The following is a 13840-nucleotide window of genomic DNA, read 5'->3' as shown; positions in this document are numbered from 1 at the left end:
AGAAGTAATCTATTTGACCATGCATAATAACTAACATTTTTTCTGTTAATTAAATCCAATAAAGTACACTTTTTCTTCCAGAGTATAATGAAGTGCTCAATTCTTCTGCATTGGTACATGTCTTCTGCATTAGCTTAAGTTTGTTTTGAAGTTTTTGTGTTTGCTTAATGAAGTTTAAAAAAATTTTATAGTAAATACTGAATGTTGTCAGTATTGCCTTGGCAATAAATTATATAAAATTGGATATTCTGTATGAGGGATGATTGAATTGAAATCTGAATTGGTTGAATGGATATCTGTGTGCTTCCGTCTGATATGTAGAATGAATAGTTCATATGCATTATTGTTTTTTCATCTGCAAATCTCTTGATCAGAGTTGCAGATTTAGTTAGAACACTCGGTTTTCACTGTTGAATTGTTGTTTGTTTTCATTTATTAGATGATGGAGTTAATATTTTGTTCTGGAAACAAAATTAGTATGTAATTTTAAAAGATTTTAAAGGACGTTTCATTGAAGGAAGAATGATAAAGTGGAGGTTAGTCAACTATGGGTCTTGATAGATGAAGCAGGAAGAGATTTGTACACATTCTTAATGCAGTTTAAAGGTAGTCCAGAACAGAGAGAAGTGACTACAACTTGACTCATTTAGTGCTTGAGGAACTGTCATCTCACGTAAGTGACTTGGTAGATTAGCTATGCATTTAACTTTAAAAGACCCTGTATAGTTGTCCAATTAAACTCATAAGGTTTATGCAATTAAATAATGCATCCTCTGAACACTGAGCATTCTCTTGCAAAGATGAGTAAAATAAACTGTACTTCTTGTGTTTTGAAGAATTGTTCAGTGATGTAGCCATAATAAACACAGTTATAAGGGGTAGATTTACATTTCTGCAAAGAGGAAAAAGTAAGAAAGAGTGAACTGAATAATGAAGTTAGTCTGCAGAAGTTAACATGGGTTGTAGATCTGTCTGGATAATTAGTAATTTTTTTCCCGATTTTCGAAAAGGAAATGAAACAATGGCAAAAACTTCTTGCTTTATTTGGTGTACTCCTGTCAGTGTTTTAACTGTCCTGAAATTGAATATTAAGAACATACCAAACACTCTAAAGGCACATCACTGAGCTGGACTAATTTAATTGCAAAACCAGGTCATCAATGATCAGATGACTGTTTGAGCCTTTGCCCAGAAGGTTTCGCTTTTCAGTGCTTATCACAAAGAAGATTGTGCTTTCCCAGCATGGAGCAATATTGGAGAAGACTAGAACATAAAATACATTCTGTCCATATTTTGATGCCAAAATCTTAAAGTGCCATTAAAAATTTTTGCAAGACAGAACAACCCCATGCAGCGGTACAGGCTGGGGGCAGAGTGGCTGGAGAGCAGCCAGATGGAGAGGGACCTGGGAGTTTGGGTTGACAAGAAGCTGAACATGAGCCAGCAGTGTGCCCAGGTGGCCAAGAAAAAGCCAATGGCCTCCTGACCTGGATCAGGAACAGTGTGGCCAACAGGTCCAAGGAAGTGATTCTTCCCCTGTACTCAGCACTGGTGAGGCCACACCTGGAGTACTGTGTCCAGTTCTGGGCCCCTCAGTTCAGGAAGGATATTGAGGGGCTGGAGCAGGTCCAGAGAAGAGCAACTAAGCTGATGAAGGGACTCGAGCACAAGTCCCGTGAGGAGAGGCTGAGGGAGCTGGAGCTGTTCAGCCTGGAGAAGGGGAGGCTCAGGGGAGACCTCATCACTCTCTACAACTACCTGCAAGGAGGTTGTAACCAGGTGGGGGTTGGTCTCTTCTCCCAGGCAACTATCAGTAAGACAAGAAGGCATGGTCTTAAGCTGTGCCAGGGGAGGTTTAGGTTGGATATTAGGAATAAATTCTTTACAGAGAGGGTAATCAGGCACTGGAATGGGCTGCCCAGGGAAGTGGTGGGTTCTCTGTCCCTGGAGGTTTTTAAGATGAGACTGGATGTGGCACTTAGTGCCATGGTCTGGTAACCACGGTGGTAGTGGATTGAGGGTTGGACTTGATGATCTTGGAGGTCCCTTCCAACCCAGCTGATTCTCTAATTCTATGATTTCATACACTGACTGCTTTAAGGACACTGGTTTCTTATTATATTATACCACTTAAAAAAATCCCCTTTGGGAGAGAAATACCAATCTCTGTGTTAAATAGTCTGGTATCTTCTACTGGATCTTACAAGAATATGTTACTAGTCAGCTCAGAAAAATTCTGTTTCTGTTTTCCAGGGGTAAACAAGTAACTTTCTGAGGGCAAATGCTACCATCATCATTAATCCTTTTTTTCTCATGGATGTATTTTTTCTTTTGAATTACTACAAATACCTAACTTCATTGAAACTTGGGCAACCAGATGGGAAAAACTTACATGACCAGAGATTCATGGCCAAATGTAAATTAAATTAGAACCAAATGGATTGCATTTGAGCAAAATTGTCCACTCCTGCACCTCTACCTTTTACATCTGGTGCTCTCTGAAACTATAAATGTTTATTTGACATCTCCTGTATTTTTTCTTTATATTCTCCTTTGAAAAAAAATAAACTTTTGAAGGCTTGCAGTGGCAGCTACTAGAATTCTTCTCAGAATCAGTATTCTTCCATACCTTATAATTTTGCCTTTTTTTTGAAGAAAGATGATTTTTTCAGGTTTTGCTTTGTATACTGTTCTTGTCTTTTGGTACTATTACCTCTCTCTTCTCAGAAGACAATGCCTTAGAAAACAAGCCTTCCAAAAATTGGAAATTTTGAGAAGAACCTAGTACAAAATGTTCATCCAAGTTGACAGTGGTACATGCTTGCATTCTTCCCACACAGTAATGTGCTGTTTCTGATTTTTTTTCCTGCAGAATTGAGACTTTTGTTCTCTTTTCTCTTAGTTATTTTGCTTTACAAATCCATTATCAGGAACTGATTTAAATAATTCCTTGCAGAATTGCAATTGCATTGCGGTGTGAAAGCAAACACAGCTGTTGTGTAAGTCTGTGAAAAGGGTTTCTTGAACCTCCACTTGACATTAGATGTGGCCTTGCATTGAGTTGTGTTTTGGGGTCACAGTGGTAGAGGTCACATGTTTCTTGGCTAGCACACAGTACGAGGTTTAGCTGCTCTTACTCTCCCTTTTAATTGCCTTTTCTGATGGCATGTGCTGGCAGGCAAATCTCATTCTTGCTTGAAAAATTCAGTAGGCTTGTTCCATGTCTTCTTTGGAAGTAGATGTCACTAGTCTAGTTGTGGCAAGAGGTATAGTAACCAACATGATATTTTGACATAACTGGCTTCTTCAAGTAGGAACAGCCACCAGGACAGGATTTTTAATTGATTTTACGTGACCACATACGTTTTTTTAAATTTTTCTTAAGATGACATTTCAAACCTTTGATCTGCCATATTGCAACTGTTCTTACTTTAATCTAAAGTTTTGCTTTTGTAGTACAGTCTTCATTATGATTTTGTTGTGTGGAGCAGAGCAGTCTAACTAGTGTACCACTAAACTTTTTAGCCTTTGTTCTTCTGTGTTTGTCTCCTGCAGAGATCATAGTTTTGGTCCTGAATAGAAGTTACAGCTACAGAAACAACAGTCTCCAGCTGAGAGATTTTTTTGGGGTGAAGCTGTACTTTCTGTATGGACAGCTTAATTACTCAATGTTATGTCTGAGTATTATGACCAATAAGACTCTGAAAATCATTGAAATCTAAAAAAACCCAGTGAGTAAAAAGAAGAAACCAGTCAGTTTGGCAAGAACTTTGTTGAAACAAGATTTTTTTTTTCATTTTAAACCTATATCACATCTTTGAACAATGAGAGGACTTTTTGTCAATTTTCATATACCTCCCTAAATTGAGACTGTAATTATTGTTATTCTGGACAATTAAAATGATGGTGAAGAATGTTACTGATATAATTTCTATGGAAACAGTGGTTTTTCCCTTGGTGCATTTTTATTTTTTGGGTAAACATCTCTGACAGAATGACCTCTAAGGTTCACTGAAGGTACAGGTCCTGTTTCTGCATAGAATTTAGGCTTTTCAATCTTTACTTGTGATTCTTCTGAAATGCAAAATGCATTTGGCAGGTCAGGTTGTTAATAGCACCTCTGCTACGTGGCCTTCACATATTGCAAGTAAATTTTCATTTTTGACAGTATTCTCTTGATTTGTCCTGTGGTCCTGGTTTTCTCATTAAACTTACCAAGGGAACTCTAATGGCTCACTTGATCAGTAGCTTGCAGCCATTTTGCTGATAGCTGTTGTGAGATAATCTGTGTGATACTGCTGAACTCTTCAACTGCTTAAGCTCTTCAGTCTTGTAAGCTGTTTCTAGAAGAACTGTGGTTCTTGACTAGTTTGTCAGGAAGCAGCAGGACGGGGAGACTGCTCCATGCATTAGTGTGAGCTGGGAGCTAAGGTTGCAGCAAGGCAGGTACAGGTCAGTACCTCACTGACCAGTGGTGCAATCCCACAGTTGCCAAATGGGAAGATCAGAGCAAGTCTAGTGGAAGAAAAACAGGCTTGGGCAACAGTCCTGTGGTTATCAGAAAAGCTTGTTGTGAGGAGAGAGGCTTGAGGACAAGCCAGGATTTGAAATTGGTGGATCAGGATCAGTGAGGTACACAGCCAGGTAAAGACATACCTACAGCACAGCTGACACAAGGATCAAGAATGGGAGCCTGAACTTCTGCTCCCAGCTGAAGGTGGAGGAGGCCCCTGACAAGGTTCCACACAGGTTACTCAGCTCCATTTTGTCAGCATTGGTCTTAAGCAGAGGTGCCTTAACCCTTAGAATTGGGGAAAAAGATTGCGGAGCCTGTTGATAAGCTCAGGGCTCTGATATAATTATCCTAGGAAAGTTTTCACTATGCTTGTAGCCAAGCCCTGAGTTATGACTTTCAGGACTCTGATTGCATACACTCACAAATGTACAAAATAGGAACAATAATCATACTGATTCTTGTATTCTAGAAATTGTGGGGTTTTTTGTTTTTGTTTTTGTTTTTGTTTTTTTAAATTCCTCACTGCTGCTATTTGAAACACTACTGATAGAACCCAGAGAGGGTCTAATGCAACCTGGAACTGTGACTTTGAAGTACCTTTAACAAAGGAAGAAAGACAACTTAGGACTTAAAGCATTTTTTCAGAGGTGTAGGCAATTAAGGAAGGTAGTTTCACTTCAGCATATTTCCCTGGATTAGTCAAATGAAGAGCAACAGCAAGAATTCTGTGGCACAGTACAAACACTGGCATCTATTCATACCTATGAATGATGTACCACTTTAGTCATTTGAGGAGACTAAGAAATGGATTTTGTGTTGCTATTGAAAGGATGAGAATATGATTTAGTTTGATAACCTGTGAAATTCTTTAGGTGGCCTCACATCTATTTAAATCTTATTCCTGAATGCAGTAGCATAATATATCCTTTATAGGCTCTGCTGTCTGAATTTGCATATTCCTAAATAGTTACTTTTTTCTTCAATGGCCTCACAGTCAATTTCCAAATATGCATTGAATAAAATAAACTGTTAGAGAGGACATTTTAGTGTATATTGTTTAAAATGTTTTTCCTTGTTAACTAAGAAAAAAGTAAAATAGAAGGGTCAATTGCCATACCGTTGTGGCTGAAACTATTTGTATTACATTGATATTGATAAATATGCACACAAAGACATTTCAGGACCTTCATGAAAACACATTAGTGTTACTCTTCAAAAGGATTCACTGCCTAGTTAGTGTGTTTCCAGTACTGTTATCTCTTGCTACCATTTCTAGTTCCGAATTGGAGTCTGTGTTTCTGCATTTTCCTCCTTGAGCGAGACCATCTGTGGAAGTGTATCATGCAGGTGGTGTTTGGGATGGCCTCCTCCTCACTGAGTGAAGTGTTCCACTCCAAGTCAGGTAGCAATTACAAGTATTTATGCAGAGTGTTGGGACCTCTGTACATTCAATTTAAATTAGTTCCAGTAGCTGTTTAATACTCCAATACAAAGGTAGATACTTAATATCTTTTGCAGCAGCATTACTCTCCTGCACGTATTTTTTTTTTTTGGTAATGCCTTCAGGAGAGTGTAATAGGGATGTTAGTTGCCACGCTGAACCTTCATGAGAGAATGATACCATGTGTGTTTTTTGAGCACGACTGACTTTTTGTCTGCTAGGCTCTTGTAGCTGATGCAATGGAGAGGGCACGCTTCATCATACAAAGTTAAGACCATATGAGAAGTAATAGAAATTGATCTGTGGGTTTTCTGCTCAGAAGCATTACTTAGGAAATAGAATTCTTAGGTACGGTTAGTGTATTAATAATCATACCACAAAATAGTCATTTCAGGAACTCTACAAGCAGTTTTGCATTTATCCAATATATGAAGCCTGTTAGGTTGCTAAAAAAGAAGCCCTACTATACATAGAGTTTTAGGTAAGTTGTGATTTTCCTAAGTTTGATTTTTTCATCTATATACCTGATCTGAAAATTGGTATGGATAATTTTACTACTCATGCAATAAAGGGGGAATTGTCCTTCACTGAGTGGAAAGACCATAGCTGTGTTAGATTTAATACCTTGTTTAAACTTGTTATGTGTTTTCAGAGTACCTCCAACAGTGAAGCATTCCTCTTGTCTTGTTAGGTCGTAACATTTTGAAACCTTCATAATGATGAGGTCAGATTAAGTGAATGAAGAAATTTAATTTGTCAACTAACGAGTATGGACAAGCATAGGACTACCATAAGAATGTTGCTGAAAACCATAGAAGAACCCAGTCAAAAATGCATAGTAATTCGATTATTTCTCCATAACAAAAGTGTGACAAGAACCCGTAAGTAATCCTTGTCTGGACTGAAGAGTTTTTTAGTGGACTTCTGGAGAATCAGTCCTGAGAGCAGCCCTAAATGCCTTCAGTGAACTTCCGTCTGGCTACCTGGTTCTCTTAGGTGCTATTGCACTCTTGCTCTCTGGCACTAGGTGCTGCACAGTCCCAGAGTTGTTGCTGCCAGATGAAATACATGCTATCAGAGACTATCTCTGACTTTCCAGCTCTAGAGGCTGTCTTTGTGTTCTTTGGCCCAACAATACTTAGTGTTTCTAGATTTTGGTTTTGTTGTCATTTTTTTTAATACTAACTATACTAAAGGAGTAATTCTTTAGCTATGTGACAATGTTCCTAGAATATTTTGTATGAATATGGAATGCAAGGAAGTTAGTCCAAGCCAATTTAATAGCTGAGGGGTCTCTGTCCCTTATATCATGTAGTTTTCATTTCTTAAATTCTTACACTAGAACTTATTTACTCTAGGCTTTAACCAAGCCTTTTAACTGTATCCTATCATCTCTTCTATTAGCAAGGAACTCCCATTGGAAAATACATACGCTATTGAAGAACATTTGGGGAAGAGTAACTTTGGTTTGATTTATTTTTTACAAGTTAAAGAAATTATTTAAGGAGTCAAGTTTCATGGTTTGAAGGAATGTCATAGTATTACAGTTTCAGAATGTGTCATATCTAATATTCAGGGTAGTAGGGACAGTTAAGAACAAAGTATTTGTACTGTAAGTAGTTGGAGAACACAAGCAGTCTTTCTGTTTCAAAGGTGACCTTTCATGTAGTTGGAGAAGTGGGTCCTAATTTTCAATGCAGAAAAGGATGGATTCAGTGAATACTTGGCTAACCCTCTGGTTAAATTATGTTTGTACAAACACTTGTGAATAAAATAAGCTGTAGGACTGCTGGACCCAAGTGTCTGTTGGAGCAGCGGCACGTATTGTTTGGATGCAGTTCATAAAGTTGAAGAAGTACTTCAAAGGCCATATAATTAAATGTTAAATAATACATCTTCAAATGGTAGAATAACTGTGCTAAGACACTTGAGTGCTTTCAACATCTGCAGTCACACTTTGGAATTAAAATTACAAATGCTCAAATGCTGAAGCATTTTCCCAGAGCAATATTTGTATGGCAAATAGATGCTCCCGTTAGGCTTGTGCACACGTGTAGAACAGTGTACTTGGAATATACCTCGGTATTCTAAGCCAGATACTCTAGATAGGCATCTGGTTGTTCTTTGCAGGTGTGGGGTTTTTTTGTTTTGTTTTACCTATGTCACTAACTCTGTTAGTATTCTGGTAGATAGCTTTGTCTCAACTCACCCTTTCCAGCATTCACACCTCTGTAGTCTTCCTTCATGATTTTTTTGGGATGCTTTGCTTTGATGTGTGTTTGGTTTGTTCCCTAGGCCTCTGAAACAAAATCTTATGCGTTCTTAAGACTTCATTTGATCTTTGTTTTTATTTTTGTTTCTATTTTTCCAGTGGTCAAATGGCATACTCCTGTTTGCTCAGTCTATCTTTTATGCAAACAGCTAATTTGGCAACAGATGGGTGCCTTTTGTGCTTAATGTTTGTATGGATGGTATGTTTCTCTTTATGTAACTTAGTTACCTGTGGAAGTTTAACAGAAACCTTACTTTGTTTAGTGCTCAGTAGCAGCATAATGATGACATCATTCACTCAGAAGGTACTCAACACATCAGCCCTTAGAATCATAAAATTGTCAAGGTTGGAAAAACCCTTGAAGACCGTTGAGTCCAACCGTCAAACTAGCATCAGCACCATGTTCACCACTAAACCATGTCCTCAAATGCCACATCCACACATTTCTTTGAACGCTTCAAGGGATGGTGACTCCACCAATTCCCTAAGCAGTCTGTTCCAATGCTTGAAAATCTCTTCCATTAAGAATTTTTTCTAATGTCTAATCTAAACCTCCTCTTGCCTCCTTTAGTCTTGAATCTTTCACTGTATGTAATCTTTTATTGCTCTAGGGCTGCTTTGGTGTTCTAAAAGCTGTTCTTTTGTACGTTCATTCAATCTGACTTGGATTCCCTGTCTGCCATGCTATGAGTAGGCATGGCAATCACAAGATGCACTTTCCAACTATGCAGATCTTGCAAGATCAGTTTTCCTTTCAAAAGGAAAATTAATTTGATTTTTTTTTTTTTTGAGGCCCTGAACTAATAATGTTCTCTGCTTATTGAAGGAGTACTATGTAACAATCCCTTGGGATCATGTCCTTTACTCTAAGAATATTTTTTTTTTTTTACAAATACTAGTTTAGGCCTGGCACTCAGCCAGTTGTCTGCCTGTGTCCTCCTCGCTGAAGATGTCTTCAGCCAGGTATTAAAAACCAGTTTGTTTCTCAGCTGCTGACCTTTGGGTGCACGTGATAAAATAATGCAGACCTTCACCTCATAGGTGTTGGGAAACACCTGTCCAGAATCTGTTGTCACTGTTTCTTTGCCCAGATTCCATACCATTTTTTGATTTGTTAGAACATTGAATCACACATTTTCAGTGCCTCTGGGCTGTGAGTTTTGTGGCACTAGAAACTAACACCATCCTTCCAGCACAGTATCTTCTTAAATAAGACATAATGGAATAGCCCTTTTTCTAAAGAGCTGGCTGCAAAAAGGCAGTTTGGCACAGTAGAGATGAGCCTTTTAGGAGCATGTTGAGCATGAGTGGTATGTTGGCTGTCTTGAAGTCTCATCTAATTCCTGTGATTCACTTTGGAATTGCAGTTCTTGTCCCACATACTCTGTTAGAACCTGTTGAACAGTTACTAGGCTTAATAACTGTCTGACCTACCATTGCATATGTTGCTAAAATGAATTTGCATTGCTGTAGACTAGGATGTGTGCTCTAAAGGACACATCCTTATATGACAGTGGTGACTGTTTCTCCATCAGTCAGACTTTCCTGTAGATGTGGCAAGTTTGATTAGTCTCTGCAACAAAAAGGAGTTTCATCCTTTTTGCTTTTTTTGTTGCTATTAATGTGCTTTTTTTACTTGATGAGGGAGCTCATTAGACAACTCTGAAGGCATAAGACCTCTCTGTCATTGAGGAGAAAGCATTACACATGTTCTTTCTACAACTTCGTGTAGTTTCAAATGCCTACCTACCATTCCTTGGTTATAAAGCAGAGCCAAGTGATGATGCCACAGGATCATCAAGAACATGATGGTGCAAGACTGCCATCCCTCTGTCAGCACTTTTGATTGAATTTTGGAGCTAGGTAATTGGTGTCACGCTGTGAAGGTCAGGGTACATAGTCTTAGTGAAGTCTGAGGTAGGTTTTTTTTTTTTGTGAAGTGACTGTCTTCCTAATCTGCATTACACATCTCCATCTTGGACAGCCACAGAGATCTAGTTCTCTGTACTAAAGCTGTTCAGTGCCCTTTCTTTTTTGATGAAGGGGAAGGAAAATGGGATGCTAAAATAAATAATCTGGAGAAAAGACTTCAGTGTTCACACAGATGTGGTACTGAAAGTGCCCTAGCGAGTTAAAGCAGTTACATTTCACTAGGCAGCTCGAATCAGTCAGAATGATTGCAAGGAACTCATAAAGAGGGCAGTGTGCTATCTGCTTTTTTTTTATATTACCATAGCTAGTATGGAGAAATTTTGAAGTTTGCTCTCTGTGTAGTACTACAGTGTTTATTAGAAACAGTCTGGTAACAAATTGGGACATCCACCATGACAGTGTGTAGCTCATCTTGAAGAAAAAGTAAGGGAATATTACTATGTTTTTCTAATTTAACAGAGAGATGGTTTAACAAAGTGAACTGCCTTACTGCCCATGTGAACCTTTCTATGTTCATTGATCAAGAATCTTAACAAAATTCTCTTTCTATTGGTTGCTTCATGAAGTTAGTGCTCTATTAAGCGGATAACTGGTTTGAAGTAGCCACTTCCTTTACCTTTATTAACAGATATGTTATTGCATAAACATTGAGGAATGATGCTGAACTTGGTAAAGAAAAAGAAATAATAACCATCTGTTGTGTGCTAGAAGACTAAGACTTATCTCTAGATTATCTGTAAACATCAAAGAACTGATTTACTGATTTGGAACAAACATAATGACAACCTTTCAAAGACAGGGTCAATATTGTCATACTGAGTTATAAGTGATGGTTTAACCACACTTCTGTTTCCATCCATTAGTGTCTGATTGCTAGCTGTTCTGTAACTCAGAAGAGGAAACTACGGTGTTTAAGGCAGGCATGCTTGAGTGAAGGAAGAAAATGAGCATTCTGTGTTAGGCAAAAAATTTCTTAAGCTTAAGTATTTGCAAGACGTGCATGATCAGTGAGAATTCACCTGTAAGTAATCCAAGTTCAGTTGTTTTTTAATAACATCCTTTGTTGTCTTATATCTCATAATGTGAAAGTATTAATAATGTAGATTCTGGAATTTCGATTCATATTATAAAGTTTAATGAAATGTAAATTTGGAGGAGGTTGTAGTTTTTGAAATTGGGATGAGGGGAACCTGCATGTTTGATTTGTGAGTGAAATGTGCTTTCACAAATGATTGTTGAAATACAACTTATGTTTTGTGACGTAGTCACAGAGTGGTTGAAGTTGGAAGGAGTCTCTGGAGGTCATCTGGTCCAACCCCCTGCTCAAGCACAGTCATTTAGAGCTGGTTGCCCACAACCAATCCAGAAGCTTTTTGAATATCTCCAAGGAGAGAGACTCCACAACATTTGTGGCCAGCTTGTGCCAGTGCTCAGTCACCCTCACAGTAAATGTGTTTCCTCCTCTGGTCCTGTCACTGGGCACTACTGGGAAGAGCCTGGCTCCCTCTTCTTTGCATGCTCCCTTTAGGCATTTATGTACGTTGATGAGATCTCCCTAAGGCTTCCCTCTTGCAGGTGGAACAGTCCCAGCTTTCTCAGCCTTTCCTCATATGTTCCAGTCCCTGAATCATATTTGTGGCTTTTGCTGGACTCTCTCCAGTATGTCCATGTCTCATGTATGTGGGAGATCAGAACAGGACAAAAAATGAAACTGGTATTGGAGATAACGTCCTTTGAAAAGTTTTAAGCCCACATGTAGTGCGTAAAAGCAAAAACTATTAGTGAGTCCCCGTAAGAGGCATATTTACCAATGATAAATTTACATAAATGTTCCTAGTGAAAATTAATACTGTAAAACCTGTGTTTTGTAAGTAACAGCTAGATGTAGTTGATGAGGCCTGTAACTTAATAAAACAGAACATAAACAGAGGTTTCTAACAAAACCAGATTTTATGACTTCAAGTGTTTTGAAGTCCCAACTTTGACACAGATTTGCCTTCATAAGGTGCTGTACAATCTGTAGTTGAGTCAGAATGCTTTGCTTTCAGGCAGTTGTTTTGATAATCTCAGTTTGGCTGCATTATCTTTACTCTTTGGAGAGGTAGCAAGTGAAGAACAGTTTCTTCCTGCATTTTTCACTCCCCTTCCTTTTCCTTTTTCCACTTCTTTCCCGCTCCCTCCCTCGCAGCTGAAGGAAAAAAAAGAACAGAGACATTGAATAGCTTTAGATTGGCTGATGGAGGGCTAGGAATTTCTGACATTTTTCTTTGTTTACACTTTTTATTACACTATATTTCTTTAAGATAACAGATACTGGAAAAGATAAATCAAAGAGCAACAATAGTTGTGTCAAAAGAAAGTGTCGTGAAGAGTTCATTATTATATGGTTTTATCTCAAGTTAATATTTCAAGTTATTATTGAACAAAATGAGGCCTTATAATTATTTTGAATTTAGACTTTTACCCCAAAAAACCAGTCACAGTATATGTATTTTAAGAAATACAGTTTAATAATATGCTGTTGGACTGTTTAATTTTTATGCCTCAGGGTAGCACAGAGCACTGTTTCTACTTTTAGAAACTTCCTCTCATTAGGGTAGTCTCTTATATAGCACCTGTTTTTAAACTCCAGATCTGAATCTACAAATGTAAAACCTGACTTTTGAAATATTTGCTTTTTTGAACACTCTTCTTTAAAGGACCTATCAGGATCTCTCCCCAAAATGCTAGAAGCTTGAAGGATAAGGGAGGAACAATGTTGCATGGCCCAAACACATGTCCTTTCGTCATTAGCAAGGTACAGCATGACCTCATGTTGACCTCAAAGGTAAATGGCTAACAGGGAACAATTATACATGCCTGTGAAAGCAGCTTAGTTTTGAACATAATCAAGAAAATAATTCAGTTCATAGAATAAAATTAAATTTACAACTCTGTCTGCCTTTCTCTTTCTCTCTCTTGTCTCTCTCCCAGTCTCTTCTTGAGAGAATGTTCTGTTTTATATACGTGTGTGTTGTGAAAAAAAATGTCTTTATTCTAGAGGTCATAAAGAATTCCTAAATATGGGGAACCCACAGGATCTTGTATCCAGTTTAGTCAAATTGTACATCTTAAAATGAAATTCTCTTTTTAATGGAAAGCTTTCATTTGTTATCTAGAGTATTGATATTGCAGCCTTCAGAATGTGTATGTATGTCACTTTGGGGAATTTTATGTAGTTCTGAAATGTATAGATGATTTAGATTTTGGGAAAGTTTTTTTTAATATCGATACATTAATTTTTATGTACTTATCTTAGACTGCAGCACAAACCTATGACATTTCATTTTTTTGTAGAAGACTAAGTATTCTGTAACATTATGTGATACATCTCTGCATATGATGGAATATTATTTAGCTAGCAGTTCTGAGCTATTTGGAGAAGAATTGCTGCCAGCATCTTGGAACTGTTAGCCGTATCTGTCCCGTATGATTTGTATAATATAATTGTTTGTAAATTCTGCGTTTTTTCTTTTTTTTCTTTTTTTTTTTTTTTTTTGCTAGAATGAAAGAGCGTATTCCTTCTGTGGAACAATAGAATACATGGCTCCGGATATTGTAAGAGGAGGAGACACAGGACATGATAAGGTATGTTCTAATTGTATTACTGAAAATAAACTAATTCTTTAGGCAACATTGT

General features: G+C 37.8%; 1 protein-coding gene across 5 annotated transcripts in view; it reads left to right on the top strand.

The window, feature by feature from the left end:
- Nucleotides 1-13840, top strand: part of RPS6KA5 (ribosomal protein S6 kinase A5) — a 65183-nt gene that overhangs the window by 19280 nt on the left and 32063 nt on the right. For 2 of the 5 annotated variants that reach the window (XM_018082764.2, XM_018082765.2), the window contains exons 2-3: nt 12861-12988; nt 13705-13788. In XM_018082764.2, coding sequence (XP_017938253.1) covers nt 12917-12988; nt 13705-13788 — 156 coding nt within the window. In that variant the 5' untranslated portion in view covers nt 12861-12916. The remainder of the gene's footprint in view (nt 1-12860; nt 12989-13704; nt 13789-13840) is intronic. The other 3 variants (XM_018082763.2, XM_018082768.2, XM_018082766.2) reach the window with 2 other exon arrangements.

This window comes from Manacus vitellinus, unplaced genomic scaffold, assembly GCF_001715985.3.
Source record: "Manacus vitellinus isolate BGI_N305 unplaced genomic scaffold, ASM171598v3 scaffold_6_pilon, whole genome shotgun sequence".
NCBI lineage: Eukaryota > Metazoa > Chordata > Aves > Passeriformes > Pipridae > Manacus > Manacus vitellinus.
The sequence above is the reverse complement of the archived record's forward strand: the minus strand, read 5'-3'. Positions and strand labels throughout refer to the sequence as shown.